Source organism: Alligator mississippiensis, chromosome 3 (genome assembly GCF_030867095.1).
Source record: "Alligator mississippiensis isolate rAllMis1 chromosome 3, rAllMis1, whole genome shotgun sequence".
In the NCBI taxonomy this organism is placed as follows: domain Eukaryota; kingdom Metazoa; phylum Chordata; order Crocodylia; family Alligatoridae; genus Alligator; species Alligator mississippiensis.
The window spans coordinates 202653221-202671592 of record NC_081826.1 but is presented as its reverse complement, the minus strand read 5'-3'; the positions used below and the strand labels follow the sequence as shown (position 1 = coordinate 202671592).

The window sequence follows — 18372 nt, the reverse complement described above, 5'->3', positions numbered from 1 at the left end:
CTTTGTTCCACATAGAATTACTGTGGGAAAAGCTAAGGGAACACTTTAACTGCATACATACTTTTAAATAGGTGCCAGGCCTACATAATGCTTTCCACAAATTCCTATGTAGTAATATGTCTCAGTTGAAATGTTGTGCTTGAGACATACCACTAAAAACATCCAGGAAACCCCATTTGTCATTTACTTGTATGGACCAGGGAGAGAAAAAACTGGTATGGATGGTCTTGCAGCCCAACCCTTAAACAAGATGAATGTTACAGTGGGTGAGACCTTCCTCCCTCCCTATATTGCTTCATTGCTATTAGCAGGCCCCTTAAGTTGTCACTCTCGAAATGGTCCTGTGGCACAAAGTAGGAGAACAGCATGAAAAGCATGTACAAGTCCTACCTGGCATATCCTCTGCTGACCAGCGAACATAACATGACCAGCCTTTCAGGAACAGCACCACCTTCTGATGGGCACAGTGGACATATCTACACATGATGCTATGTCCCCGCAGAGACATGGTACAGCAGCATAGTGTTCATGGGTGTCTACATGTGACCAGTAGCTACTTCACCATAGCTATGCACTCCCATGTTATAGCACATCACTACCGTGAAGTAGCTGCTAAAAATAATCTTACGCCACATGTACGGCACAGTATGGGCAGTTACTGCACTGTGCTTTAGTACTTCCAAAAAAAAGAGACCTCCTTGTGCCTGAGTGGGAGAAGAGAAAGAAGGTGGAAAACTGGACAAAGTGCATCTTTCTTTAGATACATGCTTCAGTTCTCAAGAGTGGGCAAAGCCAAAGCATGTTGGGCACCTCTACATGTTGCCCTATGGCAATGTTGTTAGTGCACCATGCTTTAGTACTTCCAAAAGGCACATCCGTAGAGCAATATGTAGACGCGTCCAACCTACTCTAGTTCTGCCCACTCTTGAGAACTGAAACGTGTATATACAGAAAAATGTACTTTTCCAGTTTTCCACCTTCTTTTTTTTCTCCCACTCAGGACAGATCAGATTTTGTCCCTAGTTTCAGAACCAAAGTCCCAAATCTTGATATTAGAGTGTCTTTATTAATCGGCACCCATGTGTTGCCTGGTTGGAGGGATGTTCCCCATCCTGCCAAGTCTTGGCTTGACTTGGCTTGGCTTCCTGCCAAGTCTTCTTTCCACACTCCAGGATTTGACTCTGGATTATTACACGCACACATACAAATACATTCAGGGTAACATTGGTAAGTCAGTGTAAATGACTGAACTGAAGCCCTTCAGCAATAAGGGTCATAATGCCATTTTGCACTTAGCCTTTGTTTTTATGCTTTTTTGTTTCATCATCCCATGTTTTGGTACATTAGCTACTTCTGTATGTGTATGTGTGAGTCAGCTAAGTGAGACGGACACTGCAGTAGTTTGCGTTGTACGTTATGAAACAGTTGGAAGTGGTTAAAAATAACCCCCTATTCTGTTCCCTTGAGAGAGATTTTTGTTGGCCATGTTAGAAGCCTGTCATTTGATTCATTCAGTGGGACTCATTTTAGTCCTTTAAAACACAGTGGAGACTCAGTAAAAGGTCAAAGCCAGCATGAGTTGTGGGTTTTTTCAAAGCTGTGATAGAAACTAAATAATAGTCAACATGGTGAAATGTCTGGTAAAAATCCAAACCAGGAGAAGCATTCACTTGCGTATGGTTAACCATTGTAGCAAAGATGTATGCATTCGTTTGCTGAAACATGGATCGAGGATCACAGCTAGAAGTGCTGGTAAGTTTAAATCTATTTTGCTCAGATACTTTTATGGCTTTTTTGCAGAAAACTCTTATTTCCAGTTTTGCCTTGTAGTTTGCTATGCTAACCCAGATCATTTTGAGAGAAGCAAACTAATACAAATGACAAAATGTTTTTATTGGGATAGGGGGAAAAGAAGGAGCGGCTAACAATGGGAGAGGGGTGAGTCAAGTAGATGCATGAGGTCTATCATATAGCTTACTTAACAAACAATAGAATTTAAGTCTGAATTTTGAGCAAATGCTGCGCTGGAATTTTACTCCTGCTGCATGTCCGGAAAGGAGAAAAATATAAATCTGAAAAGTTTAAAGAAAAATTCTTAAATGGGGTTTTTTAGTGACTGCTGCAGTACCATAATGAGTGCTGTTCAGCTTACCACTTACACTAATCAAAATGAAGTCAGGCTACCAGAACATGCCATCTTTTTCTTTGTATTTTACAATAAATAACATTATTTTTTTTAATTGTCAGCTAATTGAAGATTTATGCAGTATATATTAAAGTAAATAATCATCCTGATCGGTAATTTAAGCAAAATCAGTAGACTGGTCAAAATATGCAATGTGGGAACTAATAATTATTTCACACTGCATCATTGCCACCCTTCCAAAAATCATGAGTTGGCTTAAAAAATGAGATTTCCTAAAACTCAAGTCTTCTGGGTGTGCATTCTGATTTTTTTTGTAATTCCTCGTTTTTGGTCTTGTTCATAAAACTCCTGAAATGCATAAACAATGGACACACAAAGTATAGAACCTGCCTCCTTTCACTTCTGGTGGATGGTATCCTACTTTTCCCTCCTTCAAGCACTAGCTCACCTCTTATCTCCATGGCTTCTGCAGCCTCTTTCTACTCCTGCTGGGCATGGCTCCCCCACAAGGTCTACCTGTGTGTAGCTCCCCCTGAGTCCCTTGCTCAGCTTTTCCCCTGTCCAAGATGCTGGCCTGAGCCACTCACATTCTACCCTCTAGTGATTTCCTCCTCTCAGGGCACAGTACTGCCTTCTACTCAGGCCTCTACTTTCTGACAGTCTGCTTCCCACCTTGATCCTGCTGCCCTGTTCTTGAAAGGATGGCCTGGCTGATTCTGGTTTCTTGAAGACTTGAAGGAATGGAGAGAGAACATGTGCCGGGAAACATTTTTTCTGGTGTTTCTCAGAAGGATACATTAGTCAGGCCAGAACCTTATGCTGATGTGCTTTTTTACTACTTCCAGTACCAAAGCTAGCCCATGTGTTTCATTGTATCCTTTCAACTGTATGAACAGGGAGGAGTAGCAGAAACTGGCCATGCTGCTTCCCATGGGCGACTGGTGCCTCCCAAATCTGGGTGGAGCACCAGATCGCCAACATGGGGGAGGTCCCCCAGCGGCTGATTGCCAAGCCAGCGGCAAAACAGGAAGCGCACTTCCAGTTTCACAGCTGGTGCTTCCAGGGGGTGCATGGCCGATCTCAGAGGGTGCATGTACCTACACGTTGCCAGTGCTGCTTCCTACTTTGCTTGCTTCAAGACAGTACTAGCAATGGAACAAAGATTCACTTCACAGGATAGAAGCAGCAGAATAGTGCCTCCAGTTCATGGCAGCTGGAACTGCAGTCCAAGAACTGCAGCATCATAGAAATTAGGGGTGGAAGGGACCTCAGGAGGTCATCTAGTCCAACCCCCTGCTCAAAGCAGGACCATACCCAACTAGATCATCCCAGCCAAAGTTTTGTCTAACTGCGCCTTGAAAACCTCCAAGGATGGAGATTTCACCACCTCTCTGGATAACCTGTTCCTATGTTTTACTACCCTACTGGTGAGAAAATTATTCCTAATGTCTAATTGAAACTTCCCTTGCTGTAACTTGAGACCATTGCTCCTTGTTCTGTCAGTTGCAAAGAAGGCCAAATCTTGGCTGCCGAGATTTCCTGGAAAGAGGCCAGTTGTGATGTCACAAAATTGTTGCACTTGCAAAAATATTGGGATATTGGGAGACTCCATTTCTACTTGAGTTAGTGCTGCAGTCTCAGTAAGACTAGAAGCAATTGAAATTTGTCTGCATGGGAGCAGGCAGTTGCTACATTGTAAAAATTATTATTAAATATTTTTCTTGTTGAGAGTGAAATTCACTTCCCTCTGTATAAAGACAAATAGTTTGTGTGTGGAAGCTGTGCCTTCCCACCCTGAGACCTGGCCACAGGGCTGTGGTGGCAATTCAGTGCAGTGCTACTCAAGCCACTTTTGAGGGAGTTGCAATTAATGTTTCAGTTCATCATGGATCTTGCTTCCTTCCCCATAGCACTTCAGTCAATACAAAGGCATGATAATTCTATTCACAATTTCTGTGCAGTGGCACTATGAGGCATAAGCTTGTGTTGGGCCTTGCACAGCCGAATTTCATCCTGATTTGAATCAAAGGAAATACTTCCGTTGCTAAAAGCTAAGCAGTTGAACTGGATGTAGGCACAAAGAGGTCTGTTTTTTCTCCCCTGCTAAAAGCTGGGGAAATCTGCTTCATCTCAGTTTTAATTGTTCTGCTTGTGTCATTATGAAATTTCTCCCTGGTATTTTAATAATGCTCTTGAGCATCTCATCTATGAAGGCTTACGTTCCTGGAAAAGTTAATGACATTCACTGTATGTAATTTTGCATTGCAGGGAACTCTCTTCCCTCCCACCCTCCACCCCTCACATCAAAATTTAATTTCTCATTCCCTTAATTTAAAAAAAAACACAATGAACACAAAAAACTTTTTTTTCTCCTTTTCTGTAGAGCTGTGCAATGAATCCACTCACATTTGAAATTTTTATTAGAGATATAATATTTGTCTTCTGTTTCATTGTGAATCATCTATATTTGTTGTAAATATAATGGTGTCGCTAGGGTTCCTCTCCACCCTGCTAATCCTCAGCTGCTGTTTTGGCCTGGGGTGCCAGGGGTCCAGTTCGTCTGGTTCACTGTGTACAGCTGCTGCAGTGCTTGTCTCGTACTCAGCTGTTCATGTTCTAATTTGTAGTTGTGAATCTAAGGTCTGGAGTCATCCCAGCTTTTTCCAGAGATAGAGAAGAGAGGTATTGAGATCTGGCTGGTGTACAAAAGGATTTTCCTTTATAAAACTGATACAGCTGCCAGAAAAATGTTGCAAACTTTTGGAAATAAGAGATAAAAGCGTGGAAAGTTAGACATTATCTGATGCCAATAACATGTCACAAAAAGCATATAATTACCTATAAAAGCAGAGAAAGAATGAATGAGAGAATCAGTGTTCTAGGATGTAATTTAATATTGAGTTCAGAGGTTCTTTTAAATCAAATTATTAACAATATAAATTGTAACTAGTATTAATGAACTGTGGACTTTAAAATGTCCCAGAAAACTTTATTTAATAACAGAGCCTCTGTGGCTTCAAAGGACTGAAGGCAAAATAGCTTTTTTCTACAAGTAAGTCCAAAAGATTTTTAGGATTGTCACTCATTAAGTTAGATAAAATTGGCTGTAAATCTATGTTTGGGTTTTCCTTGCTGTTTCAGGAGGATCACAAAATTTTGGGGGATTGTTTTTAAACTCAGATTCATCACTTTTGTTAAGCTGAAATGTAGATCCTCTGGAAATGTATCCAGAAGCTAACCAAAGGTGCCAGCTTCTAAGAAAATGTTTGTGAACCAGTGTCATGGCATTTGAATTTCTGCACCTTGAGTCTGCATTCTTATGCTGTGCAAAATAAGTGGTGCAGTGCCATATGGGTTATAATATGACACCATGCCATGATGTATGTGATCTCCTGTCAAAATGTGATGGGTATGAAATACAACTAGCTTACTGTACTATGACTGAAACATTCATGTGGACAGTGGTAATGTTATAACACGTGCTGAGTACGAAGGGGGAGAATCCAGATTGTTCTGTGTTCTAAATTTCAAATGGACCTTGCAGTACGGGCACTTGGAAACTCTGGCCCTTATTTTTCAGTGCTACGCATACCTGTAGTCACTTTTATCTGGGCTCAGGTGGTATAAAACACCTGAGGTACTACTAGCTAGCATGCAAACTTTCAGGACGTCAACTACTTTGGGGTAACTGCAGTCCCTTATCCTGTGGAAAATGCATGGTAGCTTGACCCTCTGTTGAAGTGGGGTAAGCTACCTTGCATTTACTGCGAGAGGAGGAGTGTGCACTCAGGCTGTTTTTCAGAGTAAAAGGACCTGATACAGAAGCCATTTGCAATGCATCTTACCTTGTAGTAAATTGCTTGTATGTCCATAAGCCATGCCACGCTTACCAGGGCACTTCTCTAACATTAAGCCTACATTACCAGGTGATAAAAGCTAAAGATTGTATTTATTTTGCTAACTCCTCATAGGGCATTTATTCATGATATGCAAAACTAGATTATTCTGTATTTGCATCATTCAGAATGCAATTTTGACTTCCTTAAACTTCTACAATTCATTGCTAACATCCAAGTGTACTATTCTTTTTTAAGCACTCTCTTAGTAAATGACTGAATAGCATGGATTGATAGCACTTGTGGTTTTGGCTTTTCTATGTATTTTCCTCTGATTATCTTTCTCCTAAATCATTAGCTTCTATTGATTAAGGGTGCTGTTGTATTGATGTTGGCTTTTGAGCATTTCAGTTCTAAACTCCTCCTAGAAACCCCTCAGAAAACTATGAGCTGTCAGTATTTGCATTTCTGCCTTCTTTCTGTACATTCACAGCACGGACAAATGAAATTTGCCAGGTGGCTGAAATGAGAATAATATTGGTTCATATCAATAGCATCTTTCCCATTTATGTGAACTATGCATCTCATGTACACTTGAATTGGCCAGGGGGAAAGGAGAGAAAGTGCAAAATTGTTTATATAGGGGTCACCTTTCTTAGGAGCAGTTGCAGCTGTTCCCTAGATGGTAGGAAATACGATGGGAAGATATTAGTGACCTTGTCCCTAAGCAGATATAAGAAGGCGCCAGGTCAAAATTCTCAAATTCAGATGGCTAAAGTTAGGTCCTTAAATCCATGCTTAAGCATAAAAGTAAATTGCATGATTTACCTTTTATTTCCCTTTGGATTACATAGACACCCAGCATCTCTGAAAATCTGGTCACTTAATTACCTTAATGTAGATTTGAAAATGTTGAAAATGTAGATTATTGTACATAACATGGAACGCTGAAGTGATGGTATGTAACAAAAAATGTCTAGCTTGATCATTTGTGATGGAAGAAGTGTGCTGTTAAGAAATGTGCATAGGTCTTCCATTGAACCGAGTTACAATGATAGGATGGCAGAAAAGGGGTGTGGCATGAGAAATACAAAGTACACAAGAATGATCTTGCGTGTAGTTATCTTTATAACTCAGGATAATGGTTTCTCAGTTCCTGCTTTGTACCATATGTTTACAAAGCTATTGCATATCTCTTGATTACAGGGGTAGAAAATTGTGGCTGAATTTTATAGAATCTTACCCAGAATTTTACAAATGCTACTTTGTACTTGTTCTCTTTTAGTAGGGCTTTGCAGTTAGCACTCTTTTGCTTAGCACTGAAAAGTTTGTGCCTAGTACAGGAAACGGTTGAAATGGACTTGTCAGTTGTTTCCTATTACCCTGTAGAAATGCTCATGCAGCTTATCGTAGCCAAAGATATCCAAGAGTAACTGGGCCTGATTCTCCACTGCATTATTCCAGGTTGACATGTTTGTAACTCTATTAAATATGGAGTAATACAGTAGTGTTTTGGTTTCTATGTGGGCCTAGCCTTTTGCTTAAAGCCAGTGACAGGAGCTGACCTTGTTGAGTGCTAATTGCATTCTGACTTGGACTTCCTTGGTGACTTCAGACAAGTCACTTAACCTTTCAGGATGGGTTTTGCCATCCACAGAGGAAACTGCCAACTTCTTATGGCTGTTGTGAGACTTTACTAATCATTTTCAAGTGCTGAGAGATTCCCAGATGGTAAGCATCCTAAAATGAGAACATCCATGAGTTATTTTATTATTTTAATATTCATATCATCACATGTGGGTTTTGGTCCCATTCCACAGATAAGTTACGCATGGGGAAAGTTTGAAATTCTTTTCTCAATACCATCCTGTTCTTTTAAATCAAATTTGTCTTTGATTGCCACTTGTTGCTTTGTTCCTTTTCTTTCCCTTGCTCATTCCTGCCATGCTGCTGGCGATCATTAGCTTGAAAGTATTTGAAAATGACCTATCTTTGAAGCCTTTACATCACAATCAGGACCCAATCAGAACACTTTGAGATTTTAAAATTACTTTCACTGTGTTGTTATTCGTGTTGGGTGAATATAATAAGTTTGAAAGGGACAAGAAGAAAGTGAGGGGAGAGATTTCAGAGGAAGGGAGACGAGGGACAGATTGGTAAGAATGAGAGAGAGAAGAGCATAAAGGAGACCGTGATGGAGACAGAGACCGTTAACAAGGACAGACAATATATGAATGAGAGCTCTTTCATAGGGAGAATATTTACTATTAAAACACTTTCTCTTTCATCCATATCTGTTCTCTGCACTATGTATAAACCCAGTTCCCCTTTAGTTCCATTCCTTTTGATAGGAATTTACCGTAATGCCATGGCATTTATGGTATTGGGTAAATTTTGTAATTATGTACATTTCTATCTGTTATCTATCACTTTGTTGCTAATTTCAAATGAGGGATGGGATATATATTTTATAGCAGCACCCTTTTAATATGTTTTTTTAAATTAAGAGCAATTAATATATGTACTTGTGTTTGGTGGCTAAAAAGGTAAACAGGTGTCAAGTTTGGAGTATTGCATTCCTGTAAAAAATGCTCTTGTTTGGTTGGGTGGAATTACAAAGACACTATATTAGTTATTCTGCTAATTTTAGATAGTGGCTGGAAGTGTATTCAATTTAAGGGAACAGATTATAGGAATATGATTACTGAACTCTCCTTGCACTCCTCTGTTCCTAAGGGATAGTTCATCTGGGGCATCTTCTCTAAAATGTCTTACTGAAGGCTGACTTGGCCTTTTCTGACATCAGAAATTTCAGATCACCAGAATTAAGGTTCTTTTTTTCCTTCCATTTTAGGTATCCATCTGCCAAAGGAAGATGAGATCTCAGTTCCTGTGATAGCCAGCTCCCCTGTTAAGGATGCTGGGGAGAGCATAGATTTCACAATTGAGGAGGAAGAGAAAATCAAAGAGGAACCCTTAACCATCTCAGAACTGGTGTACAACCCAAGTGCCAGCTTGCTACCCACCCCAGTTGATGAAAATGAGATTGATATGCTCTTTGATACCCCTTTGAGGGCAGAGAATGACAAAGATGACACTGATTCATTTGAGGAACTGGAAGTGGATGAAAATGCATTTTTGGTCGCAGAAGAAGAGGAGCTGAAAGAAGCCCGGAGAGCACTTAGGTGTAGCTATGACTTTCTGATGGGCAACATACAGGTCAATGCCTTTGTGAAGAGTTTCTCCAGACTTCTTCTCGTAGGTCTTGGACTGTTGCTGTTTGTGTTCCCCCTTCTCCTTGTTCTCTTGGAGTCAGATCTCAATATCTCCTTTCTCCATGAAATTCGTCAGACACCAGAGTTCCAGCAGTTTCACGTTGAATATTACTGCCCTCTCAGGCAATGGGTTGCTTGCAAAATAAACTTTATTTTTGACATGCTGGGCAGCTCTTAAATTTAAAAAAAATGCGAGACAACTAAGGGCTATATTCAAAATATCAGTTAGTGCAAGCTTCTCATAATGCTTGTGGGGCCATCAGCAGGTAGTTGACTTCATTTTCAGCCCATAAGACTGCTCAAGTTCTTAAGTTTACTTTACATAAATAACTGCTTTCATTACAGGCTTATAAGGTGGCCTTTAAATAACCAAAAAGAGGTTTTATTTTTATTGCATTTCAGATTTCCTGAGTCATCTATTGTATCACACCATGCACGACTGGGTTCATCATTTGTAACCTTACAAGCCATGACATTTGGAGTCTGAAATTTAGTGAGAGAGGTGTTTTTGAATATATTCCTTAGTGTAAGAATCTCTTCTAACCAATGCCTATACAAGCAATGTTTATGCTGGGTTTTGTTTCTTGGTTTGTTTTTCTGTTTTTGTTTTTTTTTTAACGATTTGATGTGTTTAAAATATTTTGGTAAATTTTTAGCAATTGAGAACTCCTGAAGTTATTTAAATGTACAGATTGGTAAGAATAATGCACAAGGGGATGTATGGGGATTTTTTAATGTTTTAACAATGATTTGTTTTTAACATATTTTGGCTGGACAGTATCTGTTATAGCTGGATACAAGTTGGCCTGTGGTCTGGGCAAAGTACAGTAAGTTCGCTCAAGTTTAGTGGGGGCTGCTGAGGGGAGATGAAATGACACAGAATCATCAAATATGCTTCTAAATGGCATAGTGCTAAAGATTGGGAAGGTGAATATCATTGACAAAATGATTATCCATCTTCATCTGCATCCTGTCATCTAATTTTTCAGTCAGTGCTGCAGAAAAACCTTTAAGACAGTCCAAGCAAGTGTCGTAAGAGGGTGTGATGGACCTTTGAAATAAATGTAGATTATTGTACATAACATGGAAACCTGAAGTGATGGTAAGTACCAAAAATTGCTAGCTAGACCAGTAGGTGAGTGACCTACTTTTTTTTTTAATGGTCTTTTAAACAGTGAAGCTTTAGACTATACAGTTGATGTGAAGGTCTTCTATGAATAATAAAAGGATAAAACATTATTAAAAGAAACATACTGGTCCCTGATTCCCTTTCTTATTAATCTCAGAGAATCCTCATTAACTGTGTTGTCATTTCCTGTGTGTGCTGATTCTTACCCTGTATGTGTGTCAGTGCACTTGCATTATTTCCCTCTGTGTATGAAACTAGTCATAGGGGTCTATTGTTGTCTTAATGTACCAAGGAATTGTATATCTGCAGTAGTTCACATTACTGTTTAGAAAATACACATACAAAAAACCTTGTGAGCATTGAGAAAATCAGTAGATCCCCAAAAGCTAAAGAAAAATGAAATTATATTTGGAAACTGGAGCATCATCATAGCAGATCCTTTTTTTTAAAGCATCACTGTTGATGTATTGATTTTCTTCAATTTAAGCTAGTGAACTACAGCTTCAGCCTCATAATCTCTCCTTGATGGAGTTCCTTAAGTGGAAATGTAGTTGAGAATGTTTGTCAGAACAGTTCTTGTCATGTTGTAACAATAGCTGTAAGTCACACAGCGCCAGATTGAATTTATTCTTTGAAAGAGGGAATCTTAACTCCCTACTTTATGCTTTCTAAGCCTTTGCACGACCAGTTTGAAAACTGAAATTTCCCATGAAGTTGTTTATTCTTTTTCTTTTCCACCCCTTTTAAAATGATATAGCGTTCATAGTTTTTAGGAATTGCTCTTCCTAATTGTCAACTTCTGGATTTTTCCCCATTTCCCAACAATAAAGGTGAAATAGAGCCATTCAGTCTCCTGTCTCTTCATTCTGTCTTTCTTCATAAGTCTGTTCCTAATGAGGATCATTATTAATTGGTTGGTTGGTGCATATTTCATCTTGTGTAACTTGCAGCTAAACAGTCCTTTCCCTTAAGACAAGAATCATCCAGTCCACTAGAACTTTTTACAGCAAACTAAAGTAGACGTATGACTTTAACAGGAATTATTTCTGTATAGTTCATATTCATATATATACAGATATATATATATATAGCTTCCTGTATAAAGTTGTGAGCTGAGAGTTCCTGGATGGTGATGGTTATAAGAGCAGGCAACTTGCTAGAGTACAGGGAGATAGTTCCATGCCAGGTCCTATTTATTAAGTCCCATAATTATAAAAAGTTAGGTCCAGTGTTCTAAAATGTAGTCTTGTCCATGTAGAGCTCCAAGAATTGGAGCATATGTTTTGTTTGATTAAACTCTATCTGCAAATGGCTGAGTTGCATGAGGAAAAGATAACCTCAGAGAGTGCACAGTGCAGTAAGGTTATATGTAGAGTTAAATGCAAGTGTGTGTGTATGTGCCTTTACTGTATGTGTGTACATATAGTCCTTGCCTTTTAAAATTCCTCCTATCAAACAGGTAACTTTCTGCTCTATCAGGTAAATTTTACTGAAAAAAACATGGAGTTTCTGGAAGATTTTGCTACATATCAGTTGAAATTTAAAGGACCAGGACTCTATACACACACAGACAACATTCATAAAAATGAACTGGTATACAGTATGGCATTATATATATATATATATATATATATATATATATATATATATATATATATGTGTGTGTGTGTATGTATATATGTACATGCATACATGTGTGCATACACACACACCAATGTCTTAGTACTCAAGATGACAGCTGAATTATGAATTATGTAGGTACAGTATTATGTATTTCTGTCTGCTTGGAATATATTGTAAAATGTTATGTACTTGAAATCTATTTTGTGGTTTGTCTAATATTTATAAATGCGACTCTGGGAAGAATTTAAAAATGGGTTTATTTCACTGAAATGCAAAAGACTTGGGGGAAATGTACCTGTAACTTGAGCCTTATCTTTGTACAGTGAATTTCACATTTCTATGTCAACATCCTGATTGTTTTGTATGTTGATACGATGGCAGGAATCCCTAATAAAAACACACTGGAAAAATGCTCTGCAATGCTGGATTTTTTTTTCTGATGAAGGAAAGTTTATTGCTGTGGGAGATAACCCTAACTCCTGTACAAATTAAATATATATTTTATATAGTGTACTTTGTTCGGACTTAATTGTCATGAAATTGCAGTTTTTCTGTTACAATTGCAAGTTGGTGTTTTCTATATTTATGTTTCATGAACTATAGATACAGTAAATATATGTTGGATTTTGAATTATGTAAATCATACTTTTGTTGTTAATTTGAGCTTGATATGTATGGATACCCAACAACTTCATATTTGCTTTACTTATGATAGATCTGTGTTTGTGGTGCATAAACTATTTCACAGCTTAGTCAATTATGGAAGCACTGGCCGTGATACCATGCTTCAAGTCAAGCCAGGTCAAAGCAGGGATTCATCTTCATTATAACACATGAACAAAATAGAATAGCTGCCCCCAAAGCATTGCTTCTACTCTGATTATTAAATTAATTTTATAAAAATGTATAAATAGTAATTAGCTTGAGTTGACTAATTTAAAAACAGGCACTTGGTGAAATTTAGTTACCATCAGTCTTTCTTAGGTTTCAATGATCTTAATAACAAAATAACAGATTCTACAGGCCTTCTATATCATTAAAACTCTTTGAAATGCCATGTGCAAGCTACATTTGAAGAAATTAAGCTGAAGTAAGGCTACAATATTAGTGGTTGTATTTATCTGTTATGATTGGACAACATCAGTATTCATCTCATCTGGGTGATGTGCCATTAAAAATTACCTGGATGTTCACAGGCAAGTGCCTCACTTGTTCTCCAAAATATCAGAGTTCAGTGAAAAATATAGTAAATCACTAGCAGCTATGGTTGCTAAAAAAAAAAAAAAAAAAAAGGAAGGGGGGAGAGAATGGGGGGAGAGAATAGAGGCAGAAACAGAATCTCCCTCCTTGTCCCCATCAACCATGAATCAAGTGTGACCAAAGCAGATAAGCTGCTTGAGTTCATGGCTATATCTTTTAGTAGACCCAACTGTAAACTGTTGGGAAAGATATTAGACAAGACTTAGGATGAGGTTACATGTTATAATTAGACCATATTAAGGGCACTTAAAATGCGAGTGTCTGGTGTCTGCACATTAAAGCTTGTTAGCAAGTGCTAAGTGCCCTCTAGGCATGTTATTAAGGTTATGCCACTTGGAACAAAGATTATCTTCAAACTCTGCTCCCTAGCTTCATTTACCTTAACTTCTGGCTGCTTCACTGAGATAAAAAAAAAACAGTGTGGTGTTACGGTTTACCTTTGAACCATTCTAAAGACATCTAAAATGGGAGTGTCCCTGCATTAAAGGGTGTTAAACAGCTAAGTATCTTAAGATGCCTCTAAGCATCTTAAAGTTACGCCACTTTGAGCAGGGGTTATCTTTGAGCTGTTCTACCTAGCTCAAGCTAGGGTATTGTTAGTCCGCTCCATGGACATAAAGCAACCAATTTGCAGTCATCCAGCATTTTAGGATTCATGGCTCCCAGCCCCTCTATTCCTGACAACATTTCCATACTCCCAAACTCTATGCCCAGGGTGTGGTACTGGCCCTAAACCAACCCCCCCATCCACCCCTGATGGGTATGACCCTAGCCCACATGGTACCATGCTGCTGGTTCCAAGAACCACAGGACACCCAATCCAGGCCCCGGGCCAGGGGCTATATATGTGGCCCTCCCTTCAGAGGGCTGACCTCACATCTGAGTGTTTAGCTTGAGCCAGGAAAGTTGGGGGGGGGGGGGGGGGAAGGAGTGTAGCTTCTCTCCCCAACATCCTGCATTACTTGGGAGGGATAGTAGAAGTGCCTGCCTAGCACCAAGTCCCACAAGATCATGTAGTCTGGGGCAGCTTTCTTCTGCCAGGTTCATGGTGTTGCCACAGTTAACCCCCAGTGGCTCTGTGCTGGGAGTGGAGCCACAGGGCAGCAAGAGCATGTTGCCCGGAGCTCTGTGCTGTCACTGTACTTAACCTGACAGGAGTGGGTGGGGGGAATCGGAGGTACTGAGTATGTGGGGGCACAAGGGCCCTAGTCCCACTTCAGAAAGAGGGGTGTCATCTGAAATGCCTAAAACTTTCCACATGACCATCAACTTTTGCCATCCACCCCCCAGCAAAAATAAGCCAATGCCTAATGGGGCAGAGATGCCAATTGATCCTTTCCATTCCAGGCCCATTGGCCCCATACCCACTGCCAGGGGCAGGTGGTGCAGGTGGGCCAGTGATGTCCCCATGGAGACTGGTCTGGGACCCTTATGGGCAGGGCATGCTTGTCCAGGTGGATGGGATTGAGGATAGGCAGGCAGAGAGTGGCATCCAAAAGTGGGAAGGGCAGGGGCCAGGACTGGTGCTGGGATCACAGGGTGGTGATTAGCATGGGGCCAGGTCTGTGGCCTTGGCAGAGCTGCAAGCAACTTCCTGCTCATCCCTGTGGTGGGTGCTGGCTCTGTGAGCAGGGGGACAGCCAGGCAGCAGGTGAGTTGGGGTGGGGAAAGGGGTGAAGGGGGACAGGGGGAAACAGGAGAAGGAACGGAGGGGGGAAAGGGAGGGGGCAGGGGAACAATGGGCATGGGCAGAGGTGGGCATTGGGAAGGGAGATGGGCGTGAGGGGGGAGTAGCTGGGTGAGGAACTGCTGGGCAGACACAGAAGGGGAGCAGGTGGGCCTGGCAGCTTCCTATGCACCTGGATTAGACCCATGCCACTCCTGCCAGGCCCTATGGCAGCTCTGCCCTACAGCATGCAAAGACGGCACAGGCTGCAGGCAGCCTGGAAGCAAGCATGGAAGGGGATCCTCACCAATCCACTACTGCCACTGCTGGTCTTGGTGGCATGGGGGTGATTTGGGTGGTGGGTGATCCAAGCAGTCGAAAGAGATTGGGGCATCAGGGGGTGATCAAAGTGGAAGGGTAATTAGGAGGATGGCAGGGAAAACCAGGGGGCAATCAGGGCAGGGACGCGTGGGGAGTCTAAGCAGCAGTGGAGGTGACCCATATGGCTGGGGGTGTGGAGATCAAGACAATAGTGCTAATTGAGGAGTATGTGTGTGTGTGTGGGGGGGGGGGGGCAAGAAATTGGGGATGATCCAAGTACTATGGGAGGGCTCCCCTGCCCTCTTCTCTTGCTAGAGTATGCTGGGGCTAGAGAGCTGGCAAATTGGGGAGGCATAGAGCAGACTTGGCAGCTCTCAGCCATGCACCTGCTCCCCAGGCCTCTAGCAGCAAGTTTGCTGTGCACATTAGAGAGGGCATTAAGTCTGAGTGTGCAACTGCTCACAGCCTGTGCTGACTTTAACACAACCTAACACTCCTCAGAGTTAGCACGTGCTAATTGTAACCCTGAGTCTGGAACAAAACCTCTGAGATGTGCCATGCCCCCTTCCAATCTAACTAAATAGAAAGCTGATCAGATGCTTCATATTTCAATGTTTTGAATTCTTCCTGAGCTCATGAAGTTTTTTACCAGCATTTTCCAAAATGGTAGGGTGGCACAAAATACATATATATTAAAACATGCAGCCTGTTAATGAACCATGTCAGGACTAGTCTTCCTCAAGTGGGGCTCAGCTTTCAAAAGATTAGGAAACTACTGTAGGATATGGAGGATCTTGTCAGCTTCATGAGATTACAATAAATCACTGCCTGCACTATTTGTACTGGCGTACTTGAGATTTTCTCATGTCAGGTTTCAAGAAGGTCTCTGAGTAAGTAATCTGGTGCATATATCAGGCAGTACAGCTGTTAAAGGCACTTTTGAGAGCAGAGGCATTGATCAACATGCCTGCATGTAGAAGGGCTGTCATTCCTTAGCTGTACAAAGGCTAGTATTTGTCCAATCTTTCTTTGGTGGATTCTGACCCTTATCCTACAGATCCTTACACAGATCCTTACTGAGCCCTTTTCTGAGCCTCTGAAGCAGAGTCATTTGTGTGTGCAGTCAACAAGGTTATTCTATTATACACCACTGCAAGAGGTTCAATATTTTGTAGCCACCTCCTAGACTAGAGATTAAAGCTGTTCTTTGTCCCTGTAAAATTGTTTAATAATACAAAATGACTTGGTTTTAAACCTGTTGTATAACTACTAACAATGAAAACTTTCATTTTTACAAAATACATCAGCTTGTCATAATCCAGTGGTTGTCAACCGCAGACACACATACCCCTAGGGGTACTTAAGAGGATTGTAGGGGGTCCGCAGAAGTGATGTGGCCAATAATTGCCGCTTGCCTGCCGCAGCCCAGTCACATGGAGAGCAACCGGGTCTAGCTGGTAAGTCTATTGTGGGGGAAAGGGTGTGGGGGAAGGCATGAACAATGCATGCCCCTGCAGCTGGGGGGGGGCATGGCAGCAGCGGGAACGTGGTGGCAGGAGCTGGCAGCAGTAAGCAGGAGCCCCTGCAGACGCTGCTGGCGCTGTCGGCAGTGGGGGGCAGGGGGTGGCAAGTGCCAACTAGGGGTTGGCGACCATCTGCAGAAGCTACTGACAGTGTCAGTGGAGGCTTTTTGTAGGGGGTGAACCACCACACTCAGGGGGTGCATGTGCACCCACATGCACCCCCTAGGCATTGCCTCTGGGGGAAGGAGTGGGGCTGGGGCAGGGGCTGCCCAGCCAGGGCAGGACATAGGACTGAGCCGCACGGGGGGGGCGGGGAGGGGGGGGGTCTGGCCACTATGTGCAACCCAGGAGGGCATGGGGGGGGTGCCCCTAGATCTGGGCATGGGGCTCTTCCCAGTGGGGGGCTGGGCTGTGCTTGGGGTGGGTGGCAGTAGTGCTGGGAGGGGAGGTTTGGGGAGGCTATGGTGAATTCTGGAGTGGCTGAAGACCCTCCCATAGCCCACTCCCAGCGCTTCCGCCCCCCACCCTGAGCGCAGCCTGGCCCAGCCCCTGCCGGGAAGAGCCTGGTGCAACCATGGCCCCAGCCTGCCCTGCCCCACACGCAGATCTGGGGGCACGTGCCCCCATGCCCTCCCAAGGTGTGTGCAGTGGCGGGAGCTGCCACCCCCATGTCATCTTCCTGAGACACTTGCAGCTCTGTCTCATGCTCTGCCTCAGCTAGGCAGTGCCTGCCCCTGCTCCAGCCCCAGCCCCACTCCCTCCCTCACTGCAGGGGCTAATGGGGGGAGGGGGCTGCAGCTACTCCAGAATTCGCTGTAGCCCCCCCAATTCTCCCTCCCAGTGCCACCACTGACCGCCCCAAGTGCGGGCTGGCCCAGCCTGCACTTGGAAGAGCCCAGCACCAGCCGGAACCTGTCTGCACCCCACATGCACTTCTGGAAGTACACGCCCCCATGCCCTCCCGGGGGGGTGTGTAGTGGCGGAAACCACACCCCACTACACAGGTCAGTCCTGTGCCCTGCTCCAGCTGGGCAGTCCCTGCTCCTGCCCCAGCCCCACTTCCTCCACCACCGCTCGGGCCTCAATCTGCCCCCTGCTCCCCCCACAGTGGCATCCCACCCTTGCTCCGTGCCCAGATCTAGAGGCACCCCCCACATGCCCTACTGGGGTGCGTGCAGTGGCGGTAGCCACCTTCCCCCCTCCCCCCATGTCCCCTGAACAAGCCACTTGTGCCTCTGTCCTGCCCCATGCCCCTGCTGAGCAGCACTGGCCTCAACCTCACTCCCTCCCTCACCCAGGGGACCTTGCCCTGCCCTGCCACTCAAAATAAGAAAAAAAAACCATAAAGGGGTACATGAGCTGAAACTTTGAGACAGAAGGGGTACATTTATTTGAAAAGGTTGGAAACCTTACTGTATTATCATAAAAAGGAGCAGGTATCACTTGGATAGGGGTAGGGAAGATGGGAGGGGAAGCAAGCATGTACCGATAAATACTATTCACCATTCATGGTTTGGTTAAAGTAATTTGCAGTGGAAAATTAACCAGACACACTGCATGCTTGCTTCATACTACGCTTTCTCACTCTGCCTC

At 42.7% G+C, this 18372-nt stretch overlaps 1 protein-coding gene across 3 annotated transcripts in view; it reads left to right on the top strand.

Annotated features, from left to right (window-relative positions):
* FRMD3 (FERM domain containing 3) overlaps positions 1–12419 on the top strand; it is a 210150-nt gene extending 197731 nt beyond the window's left edge. For all 3 annotated transcript variants that reach the window (XM_006263723.3, XM_059724814.1, XM_014608794.3), the window contains one exon: positions 8837–12419. In XM_006263723.3, coding sequence (XP_006263785.2) covers positions 8837–9435 — 599 coding nt within the window. In that variant the 3' untranslated portion in view covers positions 9436–12419. The remainder of the gene's footprint in view (positions 1–8836) is intronic.
* Positions 12420–18372: the final 5953 nt, after the last annotated feature.